The following is a 26,557-nucleotide window of genomic DNA, read 5'->3' on the forward strand; positions in this document are numbered from 1 at the left end:
CTCCCTCCCTCCCTCCCTCCCTCCCTCCCCAGCCTTTTTCTGACCTCTGACTGGGGAACGGAGCTGAAATCCAAGCGTGGGTGAGGGATGGAGCTGCAGGGAGCCACCGTGGGCAGTGGGTGTCATTGGCACCCTAAGATGTGAAGGGGTTTTCAAGCTAAGAACGATTTATAGCTCAGACAAACATCAGTCTCAGGGGCTCAGGGTGAGATTTTAGAGGAGCAAGCATTCAGCCCTAGCTCAGGAGCAGTCACAAGTTCTTTGTTACAAGGCAATACAGAATTTCTAACCCAATGGACAGCTGGCACAGGGTTTATTTTGCTTTTCTAACCCATCACCTTTACTCTCTTCTGCTGCACTGCAGACACTTTTGTCCAATGGCTTCTGTCTCACTTGCACACAAATGTTTCTGTTATAACTCCTGAACTCACTCCACACAACCCCACCCCTACACTACAAACCCTTCACCATCTTACCAGTGCAGTTTCTCACTTACTTAAGGCATATTCTTATAACTATAGAACCATAAATTTATTATTTTTCTGCTTAATATCTGTATATTGTATTTTTACATCAATCCAAGCTTCTTCGAAGGCTGCAGATCAAACCCTTCAGTGTCTGTGGAAGTTTCTGTTTTTCCAATTCCCACAAGTGGGGATGGACAGGGCAGGCAGCACAGTTCCTCTCTGGGCTCCTCCACTTCATGGGGCACAGCCTGCTGCCAGCACAGCCATGGTGAGCAAAAATTTCCCCTTTTTCCAGGGGGAGAAGGAGGATTTCCAGAGAAATCCCCCTCATCCTGCTGGGAGGGGAGGCTCCTGCGTGGAGAGCACCACCAGCCAGGTGTGCATGTCACCTGTTCTCCAGGGTGTCCCCGTTATGGGCATCTGACTCTCCTCAGGCAGCCTGAGAAAGGCTCAAAATAAAATTTAAACAGCTAATTTGAATTGAGTTCTGTGTTATAACAGCTCACAATGGGCAAGATGGATGTGGGCTGGGAGAGCTGCTGAGGTACAGGAGAAAACCAGGCACTGCATTGTTTTAAGGCAGGTTTATGAACCATCCATCAGCTCAACATGCAGAGACTCGAGTTCACTTTCAGGGGTTTATTATTTTTAGTGAAGCTAAGCAAAACCATGCTTTTGGATTTTGGTTTGCATTTCAACCAAGCTTAGAATGAAGCAACTTTTCAGTGAAAAAAGTGCTCCCAGGACTCTGGGAACATATGCTGCCATGCCAAGCTTTGCAAAAATGCTTTATTTTTTCCATTACTTTGGAAGTGAAACTGTAAACCCATGATCTGGCCCACAATATAATATATAAAGTGCGAGGTCAGAGGTGAGTGCTATAAAACAGGTGTAAAAAAGCTTATGTGGCTTAGATTGTGTAGTCTTAAATTTAAAGGGCTTCCCCTCCTTCCTTAATTAAATAAATTCATCTGCACACACTGGCAATGTACTTAGTGGATGAAGTGCATTGTAAATGCATTCCAGATTTTATATCTTAGAAGATTAATTTGTGCTTAAAAAGCTGCACCTTGTCTGATGTTAAACCCCAGGATATTTCAGACTGCTTCTCTCACATTGAACCCTGAGGAAGAGAGCATCCTTCAGAGATGAGTCTGAACCAATCTCTGCAACTAAAAGCAGTGAAGCTCCAGCTCAGTAATTTGATTATTGTCTCCACTAAAAGTGCATTTGAATCACAAAGCTTGGATTCAGATCAGAATATCCATTGAGAGGGAGATGGATACCTAACTTTGGCTTTATCCTAATTTCAACCACAACTGGTAGTCTGGAAACGTGTTTAGTTTATATCACATGTTAAGGAAAGCTACAATATTGTCATTATCATTTGATTTTTAGGTGAAAGGATAATGGAAATAAAGATTTTTAAATTGCTCAGTTAGTCAAGATATGAAAAACCAGGATCAACTGTGAAGAACTGCAGAATGATCCTAGGACACTGAGTGAGGGGATGGTGGCAGGTAACAAATAAATGAAATCAGATTCATTTTGGGGGCTAAAAACCAAAACTAACCCCAAACAACGCTTTCAGCTTCAGTGAAACAGATACAGTAATGAACTCAGAGTTTATTACAGCTGCTGAAAAATTACAGCTTTGAGCTTTATAACTCTAGGAATGTATCTGTTCAGTTATTGAGCTGCAGGGAGGAAAGCAAGTAAAATATTAAAATGTATTACAAAGGGAGCAGAGAACAATACAAAGAAAATAATTATGCACATTCACAGAACACCTGTATCAGAAAAAGGAAATTCATGATCCTTCCTCCAAAACCAGTTAAACTGGAAGAGGCCTAGGAAAGGCAACAAGTGTGAAAAAAGGCATGGAAATCATTTTAGCCACTTGCAGATATGGAAGAGAGATAGCTTTGGAGAGATATGAAATTGGTCTGTAAAATTTTCATCTAGAAGATGAATAGGGGAGAATTGTTCGGTCTCTCAGCACAGGAACTGTGAGTCAGCTCATGAAAGCAGAGGCAGATTCAAAGCAGACAGAAAACAAAATGATTCTCACCCAGTGGGTCCTACAAGCTTGGAGCACCTTCCTGCACAGTGCTGAGCTTGAGAAAAGCTTACACAGATTAAACAAGCAACTAAAATATCAATTTTAAAAGCCCCACCAGGAGGTGTTAAATAGAAAGATGACTCCACCTGAGTCACCATGGGAATTACTGAAATACTGCAGTGAAAGGCCAGGGGAGGACTAAGGATGCACCAGATCCATGAAGAGCAGGGGAAGTGTATCTCTAGGTATTGTCTTTGAGCCTTTAATACACATGAAATGACAAAATAAGAGTTTGGGTTTCTAACATCGCCTTGGCTTCATCTGCAGGAGCCCAAGGTCACAGCTCTGAGAGTGAAGCTCATCTCCATCTGTCATCTCAGAGGTCCCCTGCTCTGAGCTGAGCCCTGACCACAGCTTTGGATGTTGTCCTTTCACATCAATTTCCCCTTCTAAAAAGTGATTTTAATCCACAGAAGAAGGCAGCTATTACCCACACCAGCTACTGCTCCTACCATCACCTTTAAGATGACCTCCAAGCTTAGAGATGCTGTTTCATTCTTCTGCAACAACCCCCTCCCATTCAGGTGCACAAATATCATCGATATCTGGAGATTGGCAGGATTTTAAATGGATTAACTGCTCCTCTGGCAAGGAGAATTTCTGAGCTACAGTGATAAATATTAGCTCAAATTTAGGAAAATCTCTGACTCCCAGCTTTAGCCCAGACTGTCAGCAATCTATCACACTTTTCTTGCACACCCCTCACAAGCTTCTCCTTGTGGGACATAATGAGTAGGATACAGGATTAGGTGGCTGAAGAGCCCAGCCCAAATATGCTGTGACAAAACCCTGCACAAGTCCGTGCCTTTAGGTCAGGCTTTCCCTTTCTGGCGTGTCCTGGGGGATGCCTATTGTCCGGTCTGCAGTCACTGATTTAATCTCCTTTCAGAGCCCAGGAGCTCCTGCTGGGCTGGGAACCAGCTCGGGCCATTCAATGGAGATGTCAGCCTTTGTGTGAGAGACAGCCACACCAATATTGCAAGGAGCCTTTTCAGCCCTTCCTGCCTACAGCAAAATCTAATCTGAAAAGCTAGGCTTAGTGTTTCTGACATGCTGGCACAGCAAATATTTCCCCACATAATTGAAAAACATCATTTGTAAGAGTGTTGGCCCAGGGGTTCTCAACACAGGCTGGGATCTGGGGGCAGGTAGAACATTTTCAGAATACTGCGTGTTTATCAGAAATATATAATAATATAAATGTTATTATTTTAATATATTAATTAATATATTTATTGATATCTTGTTATATTTGTAATATTTCCATTCACTTGGCCTTCATGCTGTTTGCAGCTGGCTGGCACAGACATGCACTGGTATTTCTCTGTGCACATTTGCTCACTTCACTCCAAGATGCTTGGTATGTGCATGTATATCCAATATTAAAACTTCTGTTCAATAATCTGTGTGATATCGTTCATATTCAAGTGCCTCACCTCTCTTTGCCCGTAAAGGCAGCTCTGACTTGGTTTCTCACACTCTGTTGGGACTGTCAGGGAGAGAAAATGGTGTTTTATAACCCTGGAAAGAAGGATTTTTCTTATTTCTAGTCCAGGTAGTCCTGAGATAGAAATACAACATTTTATCCCATTGAAGAAAGGAATTAAGTATTAATGGTGAGCCCTCTCTTCCTTTAAAACCCCTCTGAGGATGTAAGGATAACCTGACTCCACACATGGAGAAGAACCAGACAGGAGAGCTGTGCTGTAGAGCACAAAGCTTAAGCAGGTGACACAAAAGGAGTTTTTAACTGCAGGGCACTCTCTGCATTATTCACTTCAACAGGAGCAGATCATCCCAAACTCATCCCAGACTTCCCCCACCAGCACTGCTGAGGAATACAAGGAGCTGGATTTTCAGCAGTGCACTGCTCCCACAGCCTGGCTTTTATTGATACATATTCTACCACCACTCAAACTACACTATCAGATTACTTCAGTCATTGTAACAGCTCATGTCACCAGAAGAATAACTGCTGGTTTAAGTGGCAAAATGGGAAAGTAACTTTGTGTAATAGATCTTATTACTTTGTACTGTCCAGCCCTGGCCAGGGCTTTAGGAATATTTTGAATCTGATGTTCATGTTTGTTATTTCAGAAGTCTGTTTTTATAGAGGTTACACTGTCCTTGCCAGAACCAAAGGCATAAAATACAGGCTGTATCCTGAATATTTTAGTGCTAGAGAAATGTCTGTATGATAAAGGAGCATGATGAAATTATCTGGTTAGATTATTCAGGAAAATATCATTTAAAATCTCTTCACATCAGTGCATGACTTGGGGAAGGCTGAGTGCTATGAATTCTAGAGAACTCCACCATGAATATCAAATACAGACAATTTAAAAAGCAAACACTGATTTAGAAGAGTTACAGCTGGACTAGTTGATGGCTGTCAGTGTCTTCCCACTGAACTGTTCTATTCTACAAGAATAATTTATCAGGTTTTTAAACATGGCATTGTAGTTTTCCTCTTCAGGAAATTCATTTTATAAAAATAAACCACATTCTATCAGATTTCAGAGTTGCAGGTCGAATCTTCACTAGGGGACAGGAGAAACTTTTCTTTATGGGCTATTTTGAGCTTTTAATTTAAGGAACTTTTTCCTGTTGTTATTGATGCTATACTGTCAAATAAATACAAATACATAACTGCACATGCTGCTCTAGTAACATTTATGTGGTTTTTTGTATCAGTGCTTAGAGGACTTTCCAAGTGGTCGCAGACCTATGGGGAATGGAAAAGAATTTGAGTAAAGCAGCCTAAATGTGGATTCCGGAGTGATTGCTCAGGAAATGACTCCCTGCACCAGCTGAGATGGGTCTGAAGGCAGGCTGAGGTCTGCACTGTCAGACTGTAACATTTGATGTGGGTTTTATTCAGCTTGTAGAAGGAAAGTCAAATATGTTGCCTCAAAATGATGTTACTCTGATTTCAGCAGCTGTTACAGAGTTTAGGGAATCTCTTGGGGAACATCGGGAGAGTTTGGAGAGGTGTCCATCACCCTCAGGTCCTGCTGGCTCCTGCAGCCCTCGGGCACAAGAACAAGGAGGTCTCAGCTCTCCATCAGCCTCAGGATCTGAGGAAATCCAAAGGGTTCATGGAACATGCATCTGCCAGAGGCAATTAAATAATAATTACAATTATTATAATAATTGTAATTATTATTTAAAACTAAACAAGCAAAAGCTAGCAACTGTGAAGAGTTGCAGGCACTGGATCCTTGGAAGGCTTGCAGTGATTACACAGTAAATATCTTCACAGCTGGCATCTCGTGGACATTGAGATTTTTCTACATTTTCTTCTGCAATAATGTAGTGACGTGAGGAGTCAACGAGAGCAGCACCAGCACTGTGGACTCTCTTCCCTGATTTTGGAAACAAATACAGTTCTTGCAGAAGTAACAGACCCCAGATGTGATGGCTCTGCTGGGTTACCAAGGAAGGGAAGCCTCAGGGAACAATCCTGTGATTGTCTCCATCTGCAGCCATGGGTTAGCAGCACAGAGCAGACACAGGAGAGAAGCAGCTCTTGTTTAACAGCAATTGCATCAGGAAATTTAGAATATTCAACTGAATAAGAGCAGACTGTCCGTGTCAAATTGCACATGGCCAGAAAAAAGTATTTCCTAGAATCTTGCTCAGTCTTGGTGGGAAAACACAGCCACTGAAAGATCTCCACAGAATCCCATTGTCTGGGCCTGACAAAAGGGCTGGATACAAGGAACTCCTTTGGAATAAAGGCAGGCCTGGAAGCTCTGCTGCAGGCAGGGTTTTGTTAAACCCTCTCCCAAACATCAGTGATACGCTCCAGAGTCACCTTTGATCCTGCATGGCCTTCCTAGGAACTGAAGTAAACAGGGGTTTGAAGGGAACTATTTTGGGATATTGGGAACTTACATCGTGTCTCTCCTGCACTGCCATTGACCCAAGGGCTGAATTCCCCTGATTCTGATAAATGTGTTTGCATGACAATTCCTGAAGCAGGTGCCAGCACTCTCACCTTGGTGCTCTCCTGGTGCTCACACCTGGTGGCTCCCTGAGGCACCGGGGCATGATGTGGTGAAAAGTCATCTCAAACAGATTGCATGTGGAATAGCCTTCATTTCTGTTCCTAATGATGTGTATGGGTTTGAACTGGAGACCTGGGAATGATCTGGCATTTTAAACAAATCTTTCTGCTAGAAAATCTAATTTATGCACCAGTTAGGTTTTTTCCCTGGCTTTGGCCCTTCATCAGATCTGGAGCTTGTTACTCCTCAATCCAGCATTAATAGTGGCCCTCACATCTGAAAGTAAGGTTCTTTCTGCTCCCAGAGGGATGAGAGCCCTGAAAACAAGCAGTATTTATCCTGACTCCCCAGCTCTGGGCAGGATCAATGCAGTTCAATGAGCCTTTGCTAATGCAAAGCAGACCCGTGCATGCTCGTGGGATGCTGTCATTAATCCTTGGAGGGCACACCCTCCAGCTGGCTCCCTTTACTGCCAGCAGCTTTCTTTAACAACCCTCCAGATATACCATGTTCCATGTACTCTGCTCTGCTCGAGGAATTTTAGCCCAAAAGGCAGGCAGGGCATGGTGAATGCCACCTTTAGCTGCTCTTGCCAGGCTGGTCACTGCAGCTGTGAAAATGCTCTCAGTTCTGAACCCCATCACAGGGTATCACAGAGCAGCAGCCATTCCTGCAGTGAAAGACTGCACTGGTTGCACTCACAGCAATCAGGAGCACTTTGAAGAACCATAAATGATGGTTCGGAGGGAGCAGGGTGCTCTGCTGATAAATCTCAGGCTGAACACTGCAACAATATTGCACTTTGAACAGACTATATTGATTTTTTTCCCCATTTAGTTGTTTAAGGTATCTACAGAAACCAAAACCAAGAAATACCTACATTCACTCCAAAGCCCTGCTGCTGTTTTTTTAAGTCTCTCTCAGTTGAAACAGTCTCTTGACAAGCACCAGTGCTTCCAACAGTTCTAGCTGGAGCAGCAAACCAAGCCCATCAGGCTTTCTTGTGGCACTGAGCTGAAAGGAGCCCAGAACTCTGCAGACATCACTGCTGGTTGTGCTCTACCTCAAAGGGACCCTCTCAGATCTCCAAAGCCTTCTGTGCTCTCTGATGGAAACTTCAAAAAGTACAATGTGAAATGTTTCCCTGACATTCTGGGGTGTTGCCTTTAAAAACCCAACCAGCAGCATTGCCAGCTGAGGGCAGTGGATAAAACAGGTTTTGTTTCAGATGCTTTTGCATTATGAGGATTTTGAGCTTTTATTTCATATGTCTCTTGAAATACAATGTGTCTAATTACTAAAGCCTAGCTGTGGAACTCAGACACATTCTCTGCTTTCATTTTTTGCTATTTTCTCTATCAGAAATGAGCACAGAATATATTATCTCTAAGTTCTCTAATGCAAACAACATACTGTGAAGGCCAAATCCATCGTCTCCTTTCTGATGTTTGGCTTTATGAAATGAAGAAAGTGACAGTAAAAGCAAGGTCAAATTTCCTTTGAAGGATTTACAAAGGTAAGAGTTTCTCCCCTCAGATTTGTCATTCCACATGCTATATCCCCATTTTTGATGGGCTTGTGTGATGGAGAAGGAAGACTTGCACACCAGATGATGAACAACAAGTCTCAAAAGTTTATTGGATAGGCACACACATTTATAGCAGTGTTAATAAGGCTAATGCATATTGCAAAAATTGAGCTCATCATTGGTTAGTCATTTATCAGTCAACTACGTCTACGTTTACATTCTTGTGTTCACCTTGTTATGGTTTCTGCTATCGTTCCTTCATTCTTGCTAGCTAACGAGCTTCTCCCACAACCTCAAGTTTCGGCAAGGGCACAGTGACCTTGCCGCTTTTATCCTCGTCTCCTTCTTGCTTCCAGCATGATCTTTGTTAGCTAGCTAACTATCTACAAAATCCTCTACATTTCTCCTGTTTGTATCTCAGGCAGATTAATCTGGCCGTGGCCCTTATCCAGGAGCCAGCTTGTTACAAAGCTCTCAACACTTGTGTCACCTACCTAACACTGCACAGCCCAAGATTCCCAATGCAGCCATGTTATGCTTTAGGGCAAACTTGGGAGAAAATTGGAACATTTTCCTAGTGTGACTATAGTTGCTTTTCAGATTAAGAGTTCCAAATTCCCCCTCCCATTTCAAGGTCTATAACAACTCCATAGCATCTAGAACTTCGTGATGGTTTGAAGATGGATCAGAAAGGACCATTACAAAACCTCTAGAAGGTTTTAATTAGCAAAAATTTCTGCATGTCAGATTTTGTCAAATTTTATCCTGACCTGTCTTCCCTTCTAATGCATAAATCTCAGGATTTCAAACTGAATTATAGAAGGTCAAAAAGCCAAGGGGAAAGATGAAGTCTTATATTGGGGGCAAGAGGAACAGAATCAGCATGAGAAAGTTTGGGATCACATCCAAGGCTGAGGCAGATGGGAAGTTTTCCAAAAGGGTTGCCCCGGGCAGTAAAGTGAAAATAGAAAATATGGTGTAAAAACCTGGTTACAGAAGTTTCAATGCTGGTCACCTACTGTCAACTACAATGAAAAGCTAAATATATAAACACCTGAGGTTTTTAATCCTGCTGCAGCCCTGTGATGTTTTCAATCACTGTTTTTACATAAGATAACACCACTGGTATCACCTGCTGCTTCAAACAACCACATTTATTTTAAGTCTTCCTCCTAGTGCTGATCACAGAAAGCTTCTGAGGACTGCTTCCTGTTTTTCATACAGATTTCCCTCTTTTCCTGTGGAAATCCATTGAGGAAGCTCTCTGAAAACAGGAGGAAGTATCTGTTTATAAATACCTGTGAGAGTGTCCAAAGGAAGGGTCTTTGCCCCGTGTGGGGCTCCTGGGGAGGGCAGGGGCTGCTTGTGATGGGGAGCATGATGTGTCCCCCCCAAAAAAGCTCCAACCCCTCACACACAGCTGGGATCCTGCATGGAGAGGCTCCAGTAATGAGGGGGAAACTGCAATTAAGCATTGGCTTAATTTTTTTTTTTTTTTTTAAGAGGGAGAAGCGAAGAAACAAAGCCTTTTGTTAAAATATTACTGATTTTGAAAACAGGAATCCTGTTTACCCAACTTGCCCATGAGGGATTTTCCTGGTCCTATGACCATCTCTCTCCTTCACCTCATTTAGTAGCACTGCACTGCAGCCTGTGATGGCCACATAATTAGAGCTAAACTCTAATTAAACTGGGTTTATGTCAATGAGATACCGTAATTGGCTAAAATGATGCACCTGCTTAAGTGTTCTGCTAGGAAAGAGTCTTTGTAAATTTAAACTTAGATCTAAGTTTAAGTGAATTTGGTGATGAATGCAATGCAAACCTGCTTGGACTGGGATCAAAGAAATGGGGGGTGCTGCTGAGACAAGCAGAGGTCCAGCCATGGAGAAGGGAAATGAGCCAGAGTGCTGAGCACTGGCAGAAATCAGTTCTTACACCCAGGGAGCGGCTAAAATGGTCACATTACACTCCTGTCAGTGGCTTTTTGACCTCGGTCAAAATGTTTCTTATTCAACCACATCAGCAACAAAAGACAAAATAGAAGCTGCTACAAGTGCTGCCAAAGCACAGGATCCTTATAAATGCAGAATCCTAATAAATGCAGAATGACTAGGCAGCATTTTCTGGTCTCTAGGAAGTGGCAAATAACTTACAAATATTTGCAAAGGAAAATAATTGACCCTGAGATTGGCTCAGTTGGTCAGAGCATGATGTTAATAATGCCAAGATTGTGGATTTGATCCAGCCATGGGCCATTCACTTAAGATTGCGCCTTGGGAGTTCAACTCAGAACATTCTGAGTTCTGTGAATCAGTTCAGAAGTTCCTTTTCAGTCACCTACCAGAACAATACTTCAAGAAGGCAAAGGACAGGCTGCTCTCTGGAAACGTAAAACTTTCTAAAGCTATCAAGACAGCAGGCACGGAGCTGGGATTGAAGGAACATGCAGAATTCCAGAGTCTCTGGTGGAGAGCAGCGCTCTGAAGTTCCGAGGATGTTTTTGCAAAGCAGCAAACAGGGTGAGGTAATTGTTGCTTCCTGATGCAGGATCTGAGGAGTGGAAGCTGCTGGCTCTGACACCTCAGCTCAGCTCTCCCAGCGCCTCCTTTTCCCTCTGCACAGACAGAACCCCAGCACAGCTCTCCTGGGGAACCTGCAGGCACCAAAACCCCATTACACAGCTCCTGAGGAGCTTGGATGCAGAACTGCTCACAGCTCCTCCCTCACACATTGCTGACGGATTTTCCCAAACTTAGGAATTCCTAGTCAGAAATAACTCACAGCCAGCTGAAAGCTCAGTGTTTGTTATTAAATGAGCCATCTTTCTCTCCTGTCACTCCAGATCCACCAGGCTCTAAATGTGGGACGTGCTGAAATAAATCCTGAAGGAATTTACGTGCCAGTAAGTAGGAACTTTCAGTCTGTGCCACACTCAGGGATAGCTGCAGTTTTACAGACATCAGAAAGAGCTCTGGCACATTTTTAAGCTTTCAGAGTGGAATTCTGCAGGATCTTCACCCAGCTGTTAAATAGTCTGTTGGGAAGAACGCTTCTGAAGGCACTAAAAGGCTCCCTGGACATTTGATTTTTTACTGCTATACACTGCAGCACCCAGGAGATAAGGGAAGGATTCCTGGGGATTAAACAGCACACGTCTACGTGAAGGAACACACGAGGGTGAGGGCTGTTACACAAGCAATGGCAGAAGGAAATGATCACAGGAGCACAGCTCTGCTTTCCCTGGCCTCAATGATTTATGTCAAGTGCCTTGGTTAGAGCTGTCAGTGCTCAGAACACCACAGGATTTTAGTTATTTTTGATTGTAGGCTCTCAAGCATCTTTCTGTAAAATCCAAATCAGGACACCAGGAGAGACAGAATTCTCAAAATGTGAGTTTGAAAAGCAGGAAGGACAAACAGAATGTATCCAGGCAATTCTGGCACGGGCTGTGGGGGTGAGGCTGTGTTTGCTCCCACATGCCTCTGTTGCTATTCCTTGTGGGCTGGGCTAAAAGCAGACCTCAAACAATGGCATTTCATAATGTGTGCACAAAGGTTGGTGCTGTCTCCAAAGTGCTCAAAGCCACCACAGGAAGGACAGCAAGGCACAGTCTGCTGTGTGTGACAGCACCATCCCAGGATTTGCCTGCTCATGTCCAACGAGCAGGGAGATGGAAAGGTTTGCAAGAAAACACACGGCCATCACTTCAATGATTTTTTTTTCTAGAGGCTGGAGATTTTGACAAGAAAATTAAAATCATCAGTCAAGAACTGGAAACCTCCCAGAACTGTAACCCTTATAGTTGAAGTTATAACTGTGCTTTAGAACTGCCCATATAAAGCCAGGATATTTAGTGATCTTTATTATAGCCACTAACAAGTCATGCTTTTAAACATTTATCTTTAATGCCTGACAGATCTAGCTATTTAAAAGCTGAGATGAAGCATCTGGATTGATCACAGAAAGTTCATTCATAGGATTTCTGTTGGGTAGGGGCTCACAGCACCAACCAGAGACAGATGAATTCAGAAAACCCGCACAGACACTCAGCTCCAGCATGAAAGCAAAATCTCAGCTGTAAATGAAAAGTCAAATCATTCCAAAATGTACACCTGAAGTCTCTAATTCCCACAGGGAGTAAGCCAAATCTCAAACCATTCTGAGTTCCCTGAACTCTGACAGCTTAGGTAAAATAGTACAAAAATAAAAATCACACTTCATTTTGGTTAAAAACCACAAGTCCTACACTTGTGGTTTTTAACCAAAATGTTAATGAAAATAAAGTGTAGCTGTGAGTATAACTACACTCAGGGCAATGTACACACACAGCTGTTTGATCTGCTCCAAGGAAGTCTCTAAAAGAGACGAGTTAAAGGTCTGTGAATGACAAGTTAATAATTCCTCAGAGTTATTTTCTGATCAGTCAGGAATTATTCAAGCCCAAGATTTGCTCAGCACCAGAAGCAGGTGGGTTTTCCTGCAGCTCCATGTTTCCATAACAATACAGCAGAGCCAATTAAAAGCCAATTAGTCACGGGCATTACTTTGAGGTCCAGTGCTTTGCAAACTCTCCCCTCTGCAGTGCTGCTGCCCATTATGCTGGGGACAAAGGCTCTGGGATGAATGGGGGCTGTTTCCCTGTCTCCATGGAAGCCTTGCCACGCTCACCCCACACAAACCTTCCCAGGCACCTCCAGCGCCGCTTCCCCCTCTGATCTTTGCCCCAAACAAATGTGCTGTTTATTCACTCTGCTTCTCATTTATGGAGACCCATTTGATGCTGTATGAATAGCAATGAGGAAAGAATTAAACCTGTGTTTGAGAAGCAGTGAAGATTCCTGCTTCCAGCTCCTCCTTGAATCCCCTTCACCCACACCTGCTGGAAGAGGTTTCCATGATACTTGAAAATTCTCCAAGTTTTACATTAAAATCTGCAATAATCACTGCAAATCACTGCAATAAATATGCACTGAAATATCAGCATCTGTGTTATGTGAACTAACTCTGGAATTTGAAACCCAAGCAATCTAAATTATACTGCAGCTCAAACCTGAAAACAGTCTGCTCAGACACCAACTATGGTGCTCAAGAAATTGTAAAGAATTCCTGTAGAGTACCAGAAAATCAGCACATTGCAGGAAAGTAAAATGCAGTATCCCTGTGAAGGGAATATCCTCCAGCTGCTGTCCAGAACTCTGAAGCTCTGTGATGCTTCTCAGAGCCCCCACTCTGAATATCCAGGCTTTACAGTGCATTTTATTTGTGCACCACTCCAGAATTATTTTTTCCAGAACCGATGACTGTCCAGGCTCCTTTCTGGGGATTGTTGTTTCCCTTGGCTTTACGGGAAATCCAGTTTGTTGCTGAGCTGAATAACACCATGAATTGCAAATGAAGTCATTAGTTTTTAATGCAGTCAGCTCTACTCAAGGGGGTAAAGCAAGTGCTGGCTTCTCAGCAAGGTTGAGCTCAGCTTCTCCCCTACAGCTGTTTACAAATAGCGACTTCTGTGGTTAAATTCATGATCTTGTTTACTCCTTGCAGTTTCACGGGCAATAAGGGAGCTACCATTGGTGTGGCTCCTCAGGAGCAGCTGAGTTAAACAAAAGCTCTGCAATTCTGGTGGCCAGCGTGGACTCAGCTGCTCTGTCCCTGCAGCCAAAGTCCCCTCCCAGCTGCAGCTGGATCTGCTGGCAGGAAGCACAAGATTTGTACAGAAAGCTCACGTTATGCAGCTTGTGTCAGCAGGACCCACCTGCTGAGTGGTTTAGCTCTCATTTTTGCTATTAATGTGTTAAATAAAGGAAATATTCAATATTCACCAGACCAAAACTAACCTACAGAAGAATTTGGAGGGAATTTGGCACCTTTGAGGACTCCTATTCCTCAGATACCTTATTTGATCTGTGTCCCATCCCTTGGAAGCCATTCCTTTAAAACACGTAAGTGTGATGTCCTCTCAGACAAAGACAATCCCAAAGGAGGCTGTCACCCATTCTGAGATGCTGCTCACCTGCAAGTCCCTGATTTCCAGGTGTGCCACCATTCCTGGATCATTCTTTTTGGCTGCTCAGGCTCTGACTCTGCTTCATCCCAGCGCTCACAAGACATGGATCCAGATCCCTGATGTGTCAGAGCCCACGGGACTGGGTGCAGGTACCTGTGGCCACAGTGACTACTCCATAGATGTTTCCTAGAGGTCTTTGATCTGACCTAAACATTACAGGCACTGTTCAGCTCTTCTTGTCACAGGACAGCTGAAATCCACCTTCCTTTGGTTGTCAGGAAAGTCACCTCCGGCAGCCCTTGGGGTCAATGGCCCCGTTCTTCAGCCAGTCCCAGCAGCTGCATCCCACCAGAGCCATCCTGGTGTTCCAAATTTCCTGCACACCTACCTCACTCTGGTGTGGAAGAGGTTGTACAGCGACCTCTGTGAGCCATCGAGAAGTCTGATAAGAGGATCCATGTTTACCCCTGAAAGAATTTTCTACCAAGAATTTTCTACCCAGGTTTCTATTGACATAGAAACCAAGAAAGAAAGAAGGATAAATAAGAGAAACCTGCAACTGCCTATTCCAATGAGCACTTTGCTTGTCCCTCGTGACCAATGAGTAAAGTGCAAACTTAAGAGCTTTGTAAGAATGTAGAAAAAGCATGCATGCATGCTAAAATAAAAACAGGGTTTGAAGCCTTCTGGAAATGGAGTGTGTTGCTTTGTAGTGTCTCGGTCTCATCTACAACACTCTGGCCTCTTTTGCAGGTGGGAAGTGGAGCGATGCCAGCTTGCCCAGCAGAGCAGCCCCCAGCAGCAGCAGCAGGAGGGAGCAGCCGTGCCCGGGGGCACCCACGGAGCGCCTGTGGCACCGCCAGGCACCACCAACCACGGTACCAACCCAGCCCCAAACACCCCTGGCCTCTCTCATCTCTAGTGCCAGCAGCAGCAAAACTACCAAAGAGGTTAAACCACTGTACCACAAACCAGTCCTAGAGAGTCTTGAAATCCCAGACCTACCCAAAGCCTTATAGCCCAGATTTCCGCTCCTCACTCCCCATATAATTCTGTGTTTAATGAAAGACTGAACTTATCACTTAGAGCTATGATTTAAAACTGCTTTTTTCCACATGAGTCATCCCACCAAAACTTATTTTCCTGGCTTAAAAAGTATAAAGATTTCATTTCTTTGTAAATAAAAATGCAGAACCTCAGCAAAAATAATTTCCAAGGAAACAATTTGCAGTTAATATTTTGCACAGCCACGCTCCTTGGAAACATCCTGGCTGCTCCAGTGACTCTGGACAAGCCCAAACTGTTTAGCACATGTAGCACCAACAGCTGCCATAACACTGCATGCTTTGGCTTCCCTGCAGTGGTTTATTTTTTTGGGCACATCCAGTTCAAAGACCACAAAAGCACTTATCTGGCAATAATTCTGAGTTACAAGGCACCTTTACTGCAGACTGGAAAGCTGTTCGTTGTGACAAAAAATGGGATTTTAGGTGTGTGTTGAATGGAGCTGGCATGCAGCTGCTTGGGAATGTTAAAAATAGTGACAAATAAATACAATTAACATTCTAGCATGTTCTTCACCCGGTTAGACTTAGAAAGCAAACCTGCTTTTACAAATGTTTTTATCAAATCACACACTTTGCCAGCTCAGAGTTTCCACATAAAATTACACTATTTCAAGAATAAACAGCTTTTTAGAAAAATGTTTTCAAACAAATAAGTCATGGGGTCATAGATTCTAAAACAGGGGAAAACGTTCCATCAAGTAAAATCGGACTAGTTAGGCAGAAAAACTAACTCAGAGAGAGGAACAAGTAAAAAAACTGTGTTCTTGAACAGTAACTGCCCCCCACAACAACTGATCCTTCACACTTATCCTTACCTTAACTCAAGGAAAGAAGAGAGTTGAGGTAAACAGCTCCAAGTTGCCCACAAGAGAGCACTGAAATGTTCAAGACTCTCAAAATAAGGATCTTGGCTGCAGCTGCCTGTAGTGGTTTTGTATCGCTTCAGCAAACGCCTCCTGTGCAAAACCCATTGCCCCAGCCCCTTCCCGGGGTGCTGGGCACCTGCCCGGGTTTCTCTGGGGGTTTGGGCTCTCACTTCGTTCTGGCTCAGACTGGGGGTGCAGCTGGGCTTGTTGGGGTGCTGCTGAGGGCTCCCTGTCTCCCAGCAGAGGAGCAGCTCTTACGCTCCGTGGAGGGCCAGGCTGCCTCGGACGAGGAGGAGGAGAAGTGGCGAGGGGACCGGGCTCCCCAGCTGAAGAAGATCCTGGCCAAGCTCCCTTGCTGTGGCAGTGGGTAAGTTTAATTCGTTAATTAATGCCATTTGAGCCCTTTGCGTAGATCATTTCACAACCTGTGGCTGCAGTCAGAAGCCTTTTGCCCATCCTGTGTGCCACGTAGGGAGCAGCCTGCTGGAGATTCCCACCGAGCCCTAATGTCAGACACTCATTTGTGACCCGTGCTGCCAAGAATTCCACAGGAAAACTGGATTTAACAAACACAGACCTCTATTGTGAGGTCTTACTAACTCTTTTCTCTTAATGATGTGTGTAGGTGTGATGAAAAAACCTGGAGAAAGCTGCTGTGCTACCTGGAGACCAGCAGCACTGACGGGAAGGACCCTGTGGAGCCCTCGGGGAGAATCTCCCCCCTCACAGAGCAGCCAGAACTCAAGGGCCACCAAGAGAGAAAACTGGAAGCAAGCATGGAAGAGGTAACAGGTGCCAAGCAGAGTGTGAAGGAGTTGTTTATGCATCTTTGGGGAGCTGCATCTGTGTGTGTTTGTATTTTATTTTGGCTATTCTGCTCTCTGTTGCCGATGCTTCTCATTGTGCTGTAGTTTGTCAGCTCAGACATCTCCTGCTTTCCTCCAACACCTGCATTTCTACTCTGGCTCCTAGCCAAAACTGCCTTTGGAAGATGAGAGCTACCCCAGGCCCTTCAAATACTGTCCTTGATTTACTGAGGTTCTCCAGCTGTGGATGAAGCACTCCCATATCCTAAGGCATCCAACACCTCTGGGAGCAGAATAACTTTCCAATAAATCCCTCAGGCTGGCTGAGACTCCCTGTTTGGCAGTAAATTATCCCATTTACTCTGTCTTTTTCTTGGGCTTAGACAGAGCTATTTATATAATACAATATATCAATCTAATGTAACATATCAATAATATAATAAAATATAAATAAAATTAGTTCTGAGGTTAGCAGCATGTCCAACTACCCTTGAGCAGAGGTTGTAACCACATTATTTAAAGCCCCAGTGCTGTATCCCAGCAGTCCTTGTGAGCTCACTATTTAAATTCTGCAGAGTTCAGCCCCTGATGGGCACAGAAGTGCCAGCAATCTTTCTATGAAACAAAAATAGTGCATTGCCCTGGTCTGCTTTCTCCTGTGCTTGTTCAGTATTTTATACCCCATCTTTAAACAAAGCAGAAAGCTTTCAGTAGTTCTGGAAGGATTATGTGAATCAGTGAAATATTTAAAGTGAGGGTATTCAGCTTCTTCACATGTTGCCATCCTTTGTGTTTTAACAGTGTTTCATGTCATTTTCTCCCTTGAGCAAATTAAATGAAAGAGTTTACTTGTTAGGCAAAAAAACAAAAAAAAAAAGAAAAAAAAAAAAAAAAATCCTGTTTCTGCCGTACACAATTTGCAGCATTCAATAGCAATTTATCCTTGCAATACTCTTCAGAGAAATATGAAAGTTCCTTCTCTACTGCTTAGCATCAGTCTACAGGGGAAAAAAATACCTGCAGGTAGTGCCAGTTTTCTTCTCCTTTGTTCCCCATTCTGAGGTGCTCATCTTCTTCTGCAGCATCATACTGCCCTCTTTTTCATCTCTGCTGATGGATATTAGTTCTGTGCAGCTTGTCTGGAAAAGCACCATTATCAACAGATTAATACAAGATTCCAGAAGAAAAATGGAATCTGTTGCTCTTGATTTAGAGGCAAGCAGGGAGGTGAAGAAGACATAGTGCCAACTCACTGTGACATGAATTAAATAGCAGTAGGATGAATCATGTTGAGCCTGTTAGGAGATTTATTCTTAAGCCCTTTTATATTAGCCAGCAGTTATAGGGGAGGAATTTGCTGCTACAAAAGACAAGTAGTAAAAAATTCCTGTCAAAAAGGTGACTCTCCTTGTAATCAACAGAAGGCAAATAGGAAGACTGAGAAATGCTCTCTCTTGAGCACCTTGCAGATAAATATATTGGCTTAATAAATAAACCACCAAGACTTCCTCTGAGGCTGACAAAAGTGCCTTACACATGGCTGTATATGCTTCTGTTTGTACCTGCTCAGTGTGGAAAATCAGACAAATAACAAGGCTAACAAGCAAGAGCCTCACATGCAAGTGAAGGTCAGTGCTCTCAAATACTGATTAATAATTGCTCCAGCCTGAGGCTTGCAAAATCAGAGTTTGAGAGAGTTCTGAGATTTGTCATGTCTAGAAAGTTCTACTTTCCAACAGGCAAACACTTATAAATAGCTCCTCCTGAAGAGAGGGTGGTGACCTGGGGGTGGTAGATGGGGAGAACATGAGTGAAGTCTAAAAATAAAGTGTTATGCTGCTGAGTGTAGTGTTACAAAGAAATGCCAATTATTTTCTATGTGAGCTTGCATGCAAGCTGCCAGCTTAATTAAAAAGGCAATTAGTTTATGAACAGCCATGCAGAGTCAAAAGAGAAGTTAATCCCAACATCTGGGGAAAAGCAAGGAGAAAGAGTGGAGAGGTTGTTGCTCTTGGTGTTCCTCACCTGGTTCCCACTGCACCAGGGACAGAGAGATCTTTCTGTCTCACTGAATGTACAGATGATTGCTGGGTAGGAGCTGCAAGACAGAGATGATTGTGCTGAGGGCACACAAATTAGTTTTGCTCTATAGAGGACAAGAATGTAAAAGGGGAGAAGGCTGACATAGCAATGCTAGTATTTAAGTATAAAATGTATAATAAATGTAATATTTAAAATTCCTGAATGAGCTGCTTTCACCCAGTGATGAATGAACTTCCCATTGTGCACAAGAGCAAAGCTCTGATTTCCTAACAACCCCTGATATCTCTTTATGTAGCACATAAATGAAATTAACTTCCCTTCAAGGGAATCTTCTGGAGTGAGCCCCATTTACCACAGAAGGGGGAAAACTCAGCTTTGCAATCCTTGGGGAAGAAAGGAAAAGCTCCAGTGCCTTCATTTTGCTGTGTTTTGTGCAGATGAAAAGCCCCTGGCTCGGGGAGCTGCAGCAGAAGGTGGAGGAGACTGAAGTGCTGAAGATGGAGCTGCAGATGCTGGAGACGGAGAGGGTTCGGCTGTCCCTGGTGGAAGAGAAGCTCCTGGATGTTCTGCAGCTTCTCCAACAACTTCGAGACTTGGTATGGTGCGAAAGCAGTCCTGGGACTGAAAACTGGGGTTTGTAGTCCCTTCCAAGCTGAGAATATGTTCATCTCTTCTGGGAAGCACAAAATCCTTTACAGCAGGAGAGGATTTTACAGGAGTGTGCCCTGGGAACTGCCTGGTGATTGCAGAAAGCTTTCAGACCCCTTTGCCTGGATTTCTAAAAGCCTAGAGGTCTCCTTGGAGCTGCATCTTCAAGCCCATTGCCCTCTAAACCAAAATTGAGGGCAAATGAGGAAAACAGAAGAGTGAGCAATCAGGAAGATTCCAGAACATGTATTTTTCCTTCTAGAACAGGACCTTTGTTTAACTGCATGCTAATGTAACTCTGAGTCAGCATTAAAGAGATAAAACTGCCAGGGGAGTTTAACAAGAATCCCCTAAATCCCTGATGGCATATACCCAAGACAAAAGAGACCTTACTCATCAGAACCTGTGGGTTTAGGTGTCACTTGTCCAACACATTCACCTTCATATCTGAAATATCTCGTTGCCAACAGAACCTTCCACTGAGCAGTGACTGCCCAAAGGCACACACCCATCCTGTCAGGACTAATCAAACCTCACACAGTGCTGCTGAGGCCATGTGAAATCCTCACACTGCTTCCACTCTGCCCCAGTCCCCAGGGGCAGCCAAGCAGATGGAAGAGGCTCCAGGCAGGGAGCAGGGCCAGCTCTGCCTGGAGGTAACAGCATCTTCCCCCAGAATTGCTCCCTTCCACTCCCACTTCTTGAAGAAGTTATAGCAAGAACAACCACCTGTCCCTGCAGATACTCAGGGCTCTCTAAGTGCTAATTAAACTGATTGCAAGGCCATCTCCCAGAAAGCACACCAGTGTCTTGACAGCAAATGAGGACAGTTTGCTTTCCCAGGCACAATTATGTAATGTCCCGCCAGATTTCATGTGTAAAACCACCACTGAGAGAGACCATCCAAATCCTGAGTAGTTTTTACAGTGCTCTCACTTTGACTAATGTTTATTACATCTCACATCCATTCCTGCCACAGGACATCTGCTCTGTCCTTCAGCTGAGAAGACCCTTCCTAAAATAACACCACTCAGGTTCCATTCACCTTCCACAGACCTGGCAGAGGACAAAGAGCTTTTGCTCTGGTCACCCTCCTTGCCACCTACAGTTGTTCAGACACAAGCTCTAGAAAATTCTGTATTTCCTGCTGAATAATTGTTATTTCTCTTTCCACAGCCATATTAAGGAATTACAACCCCCTACAAATTGTCTGAGCAGGGTCTAAAATCAAATGCAAATATCATCTTGTGTTAATCAGGATTCAGTGTCATTTTGGTTTAGTTTCCAAATGCAAATGGTTTAGTTTCCAAATGCACACAGGTTCTGTTGCATATCTGTAAACTGGTGAAGGACACATTTGTGCCATAATTTTGTTTTGTTTTTTAAAGAACATATCGAAGCGAGCCCTGGGGAAAATCCTACTGAGCACTTTGGAATCCTGCCATGACCCCCAGCCTGGTAAGAAAAGAAATCACATCTAAAGACCAAGAAGCATGAAAAGTGTCCTTCTGGGACAAACACTGGGTAGGAAAAGGATATTTCAAATCCTGGGGTACAGGCTGGGGAGAAGGAAGTAGTTTGCAAGAAGAATACCTTTAGAAAGTCATGCTTTCTAATCTGGGATGCATCAAAACCACACCCAGGGTGCTTTTTTAGTCAAATTTAATTAAAATTTGGCCTTTGGGGAATAATCCAGTATCCTACAAATGCTTTTAGGGTTTCATTGATAGAAGAAAGTGGAGAAATGACCAAGTACGTAAAGCAACTGTTTCTCAGGTGTGTTGTGTTCCTCTCTGCAACACAAGATTTACCCATCAGAACAGTTCTCTGCAGAAAGCAGCTCAAGCCTGCACTCCTCTAATAACAGCATTTCATGATCCTGGTGTGAAAATTAAACTTGAAAGCTCCTGTCCCTTGCCCATGGTCCGGAGCTGTCTTTGCAGGAGCCGTGCAGGAATCACGGCCTCAGGGCTTTGCTTTGATTACTTTGTTCCTATTAGCAGAGCATTTGTGCTTCCCTCCAAGGAATGAACATCCTGTCCCAGGAACATGGCTCCGAGGGGCTTTAACAGGCAGGCAGCAATCAAAGACTACATTAGAAAAGACCAAATGTGGCCTGGGGGCTCAGTTTGGAGAGTATTATTTACAGGGATTTAGGGAGAACAGCATGGGAACCCTTTGGGGTTTGCAGTTTCAAAGGCTGTTTTTCCTTGTGCCCTGCAATCCAGGGCACAGACAGCCCAGAGCCAAGCTGTGCTCTTCAGCTGCAGAGGAAGCAGAGAAAAGAGGGCAAAACCAGACTTTTGTAGGCTCTAGGAGACACCAGTACAAACAGAAACCACAGCTGAGCCATGGGTTTGATGTTCTCCTGGGAGAACAGATGAGGAGACTTTTTGGATCCACAGCACAATGTCCAGAAGGTACTGCCAATTATCCTGCACAGGGACAGGGACTCCAAGGTGTGGGAATTGGAAAAATTGAAACTTCCACAGACACTGAAGGGTTTGATTTGCAACCTTAGAAGAAGTTTGGATTGATGTAAAAATACAATATACAGATATTAAGAAGAAAAATCATAAACTTATGGTTCTATAGTTGTAAGAATATGCCTTAAGTAAGTGAGAAACTGCACTGGTAAGATGGTGAAGGGTTTGTAGTGTAGGGGTGGGGTTGTGTGGAGTGAGCTGAGAGTTCAGGAGTTATAACAGAAGCATTTGTGTGCAAGTGACACAGAAGCCATTGGACAAAAGTGTCTGCAGTGCAGCAGAAGTGAGTAAAGGTGATGGGTTAGAAAAGCAAAATAAACCCTGTGCCAGCTGTCCATTGGGTTAGAAATTCTGTATTGCCTTGTAACAAAGAACTTGTGACTGCTCCTGAGCTAGGGCTGAATGCTTGCTCCTCAAAAATCTCACAGCCCCTGAGACTGATGTTTGTCTGAGCTATAAATCATTTTTAGCCTGAAAGAAGTCCCATCCCTTCATTACTAGCAGTGACAATAATACCAAGGGATGCTGCTCAAAGCTCCTCCCTTTGTAAGAGCAGCACAGCTCAGCTCCCCAAAACTCCAGCAAGTGCTGCTCTCTGTGCATTCTGCATCACCAGTGCCATACACAGCTCATCTTCTCTGCTTCCCACTGTCTGCTTGTGCACTTGGGGAGGCTTCAGCAGCTTTCCCAGTCTTTGTAATCAAACATTTCTCTCTGACAAGCCAAAGTGGGTTGGGTTGGCAATGGCGTTATAAAATAATCTGTTCACACAAGTACATGAGAGCTCAGTGGACAGGGGATGAAGCAAGAGGAAACCAGAGAAGACAGTTGAACCCCCAAGAGATTTGCTCATGGTTCTTTGGACAGGAATTCATTTTATTTGGTCACAAAATTTAGACATTTTATGATAACCACTTGAAAGGCCACCTATGAAGAAAAGAGCCTGTTACGATTGTGAAACAGCAACTTCCTGACTTTGTTCAAATGCTCATGTTTGCAATTTGCTTTCCCAAGGCAAAGCCCAGCTGTTGGAAGTGCTGGACACCCTTCAGCAGGAGCTGGCAGCCTGTGAACTCCTGCACAAGCAGCCCACGGAGCAGGCACAGAGCCCACAGTCCCTGTCCAACCCCCTGGTGATCTCCTGCTGAGCCCAGCCAGCCCCAGGACAGCTGCAAGGAGCAATCAGGGACATTTGTCCAGCTCAGCCACACCTGGACTGGCCAGGAGCGAGGAGCGACCCCAGAGAGGAGCAGCAGCCCTGGGCTGGGCACAGCCTGCCTTACCTGGACTGCAAAGGCCAGCCCTGGGGTGCCCCTGGGACTGGGCTGGCACCAAACTGTGCCCACCAACCCTCACCTGATCCACAGGGATTTACAGCTCTGCAAAACTGGGACTGGGCTGGCACCAAACTGTGCCTCATCTGACCCACACTGATTTACAGCCCTGGAAAACTGGGACTGGGCTGGCACCAAACTGTGCCTCACCTGACCCACAGGGATTTACAGCCCTGGCTGTGCAGGTGCTGGGCACAGTTTGCAGCCTTTGTGGAAGCCCCACTCCAAAGCCAAGGCAGCCTGTGTTATCCCTGGATTTGTTATCCCTTACCCTAGAGGTGACAAACTGAATGATAAACACACCCAGGAGTGTGTGCCAGCAGTGCAGGTTTTAAGGGCTCTGTGTTTCTCACTCAATTACTCACCTTATTTAACTCTGAAGCTAGATTTTTTTATTGCTCTGCTGAATTTTATATTTGCAATTATAGAGATGCCTTAGGCAGCAGCCTTACCTGACAACAGACAGATTTTACATAAGAAGTTAAATTTAAGTGCTTGAAGAAGGTCCAAAGCAATCTTGATCCCAGGCTCTCAGGGAAAGGAAGGGCTGAAAAATTCATTTTGCTGTCATTCTGTGTTAGCAAACAATTGTGCAGTGCACAAGTGAGTTCTAAAGTTTAATTTCCCTCAGTGCAGCTGCAGACACAAAATTAGGCCCCACATGGAGGCCAGTTAATGTAAAGAGCTGGGCCTAATTGTGGTGCCATGGAATGTTTTAATCAGCAATAAAATAATTCCTGGGGCAAAATTAAAAAAAAAAAAAAAATAGGTTTTTCCCAAGGTGCTTTTGCTGTGTCATTCACAGAGGCAGAACTCCTAAAAGAGCCAGTGAGTTTATGTTACTGAAAAGATGCACTGTGGATCTTTTAAGAATGTGAAGTGATTTGCCTGAGATAATGCCAGTGATGAAACAAGATCATTCAACTGTACATGTATGATTTTTTCCCAGGAAAAGGTTTCATACAGGAATAAGGTCCACAATGCAAGCTGAGGAATAAGATTTCCATTCCTTTCCATTCCTTTCCACACTGTGTAGTTCTCACACACCTCCATGGAAAATTGTGGCACCTTTGAGCCAGATTGGGAACAAATATTTGTATTATTTTAATTGCATTTTAAAGGAGAGAAAAAAATGTGTTATGCAAGCAATGAAACAAACTCTGTTCAATGGTGTTTTACCTCGTTGGGTTTTCTGTATTTTGTGGGTTTTTTGTGGTGTAGCAGATGAAGATTTTAAGAATAGATATATATTGTTAATGTACATTTTTCTTAAAGATACATTAGACAGGACATATGCACATAGAACAATATTCACACTCTAAAAAAGAAAACTGTCACTTAATGCTAAATATATTGCTAACAAAATACACAATATACTATTACTGAGTATATACTGAGGTACTTGCTGGGATTGTATCCTACATAAACAGCCTCTACTTGTGCCACAGGTAAAAGTTTAAATGAGCAGAAATCAGATCCCTGCTTGGCTTAATTTGCTAAAAATCCCTAAAACTATCAGCTTTTGTTGTGTGCAGCTCTCTGGCTTTCCCAGAAATATGGCAGAGGTGTAAAGAGGGAAAATGCCAGGAAATTATGAAATGAGCTGATCTGTATGTTCAGGAGCAGGATTCTAATGCAGGCACACACCTGGCTCTGGATCCTCGTTTACTGCAGGGCTCTTGCAGCATTTGGATTTGTCACCATCTGGACCCTTTCTCCTGTTCCCACGTCCCCCAAACCTGGCAGTCTGTTTCTCACAGACTTTGCATTTCCTTAGATCCCCACAAACTCACTTTTAGTTTATTCATTTTTTATTAAACCTGCAAACCGGCCTTAAAAGGAAGCTTGGGTATTTTCTCCCCTGACCTCCACCATGCAGGTTTTATTTTTTTTCCCACAAATGATTTGACTTCATCCTCAATGTCCCTTCCCCTCCCAATGCCCTCCTCACTTCCCATTTGGCAAACTCCTCCCTGGGGTAACCTCTGAGGGGTTCACACTTCTAGCACAAATGGCATTTTTCAAGGAAAGTTTCCTCCTCCCATGATTTTTTTGCTTATAGGAGGCATTAACTATTAGTGAATTAAAGCCCACCTGATCTGTAAAACAAATTAATTGTTTAATAATTGTCCCATTTATTTTTGAAGCTCTCTCTGGAGTATTTGGCAGTGAGGACTCATCACAGATGTTACTCTGAGTCACAGAATTTTGCAGCAGATCAGAGTGGCCTTGTCCAGCCAGAGCTGCTCCAAGGGGTTCAGTGCATCTGTGCACACTTTGGGAGGAAAAACCCTGGAATTCAAACTCCTCCCTTCCATGATACTGTCCTTAATCTGTACATGGAGATGGAAGGAGCTGGGACTAGGAAGAAAGGAGCACTTTTAAAATAAAAATGGAATAAAATGGAATTGCTCAGTGTGAGACTGACACTGAACCTTCCCAGGGTGCCTGTGCCATGTGCCATTACCAGCCACAGGGCCTCTCTCAGATTTATAATTTCATGGAGTTTAAGACACTGAATCCTTTGGTATTTACACTGTCTGATTTTCTTAATAATTTTATGTATAATTCCCCGAAACACAAAAGGTATAGAGTGTTTCCTAGTGTGAAATTAAATTAAAATCATCCTTATGTCCTTAATTACACTTTACTTTCAAAAGACTGGGGTTTTCAGAGGTCTTGGGTTTCTATTCAGTTGTCTCTTCTTTTTGCCTCAGCATGCCGAAATAGCTCAGCTGCATTTTGCCTCCTCAACTTCTTTCAAATTACCTCGAGGGTGAAATCACCATAGCCCAAACCTGGACTAGGTACCCAGAGAAGAGCTCACCTTAGCAGAACAAAACCTCCTTGTTTTATGCAGCTCACTCACTTCTTCACTTAAAAGAGGAGTCTGAATTACAGCAAACTTCCCTGAAATTAGACTCACTCCATAAATGACATTATTTCCTAAACTGCTTGTATTTTTCTGAACTGTAACCATTTCAGACTCTGTCTGAAGAACTGCCTGCTCCTAGACTTGATCCCCCATATTTCCAGACAGAAAGAACAAAAGAAGAGAAAGAAAAGGCTCAGAGGAACTCTAAAATTCCTAAACTGGCATTTTAGACCCAGTCACCAGCTGGACAGCAAATTCAGTTCATGGCCATTTTTACTCCTGCCAATACAACTGT

The 26,557-nt window shown here is 43.7% G+C and overlaps 1 protein-coding gene across 2 annotated transcripts in view; it reads left to right on the plus strand.

Moving 5' to 3' along the window:
• Positions 1-24,631, plus strand: part of EFCC1 (EF-hand and coiled-coil domain containing 1) — a 38,460-nt gene extending 13,829 nt beyond the window's left edge. Inside the window, exons 3-8 of one of the 2 annotated variants that reach the window (XM_041427568.1) lie at positions 14,891-15,015; positions 16,311-16,437; positions 16,696-16,855; positions 19,357-19,515; positions 20,956-21,025; positions 23,068-24,631. In XM_041427568.1, coding sequence (XP_041283502.1) covers positions 14,891-15,015; positions 16,311-16,437; positions 16,696-16,855; positions 19,357-19,515; positions 20,956-21,025; positions 23,068-23,201 — 775 coding nt within the window. In that variant the 3' untranslated portion in view covers positions 23,202-24,631. The remainder of the gene's footprint in view (positions 1-14,890; positions 15,016-16,310; positions 16,438-16,695; positions 16,856-19,356; positions 19,516-20,955; positions 21,026-23,067) is intronic. The other variant, XM_041427569.1, reaches the window with a different exon arrangement.
• The last annotated feature ends 1,926 nt before the right edge of the window (positions 24,632-26,557 follow it).

The sequence above is a fragment of the Onychostruthus taczanowskii genome, unplaced genomic scaffold, assembly GCF_017590055.1.
Source record: "Onychostruthus taczanowskii isolate IOZ18803 unplaced genomic scaffold, ASM1759005v1 scaffold116, whole genome shotgun sequence".
NCBI lineage: Eukaryota > Metazoa > Chordata > Aves > Passeriformes > Passeridae > Onychostruthus > Onychostruthus taczanowskii.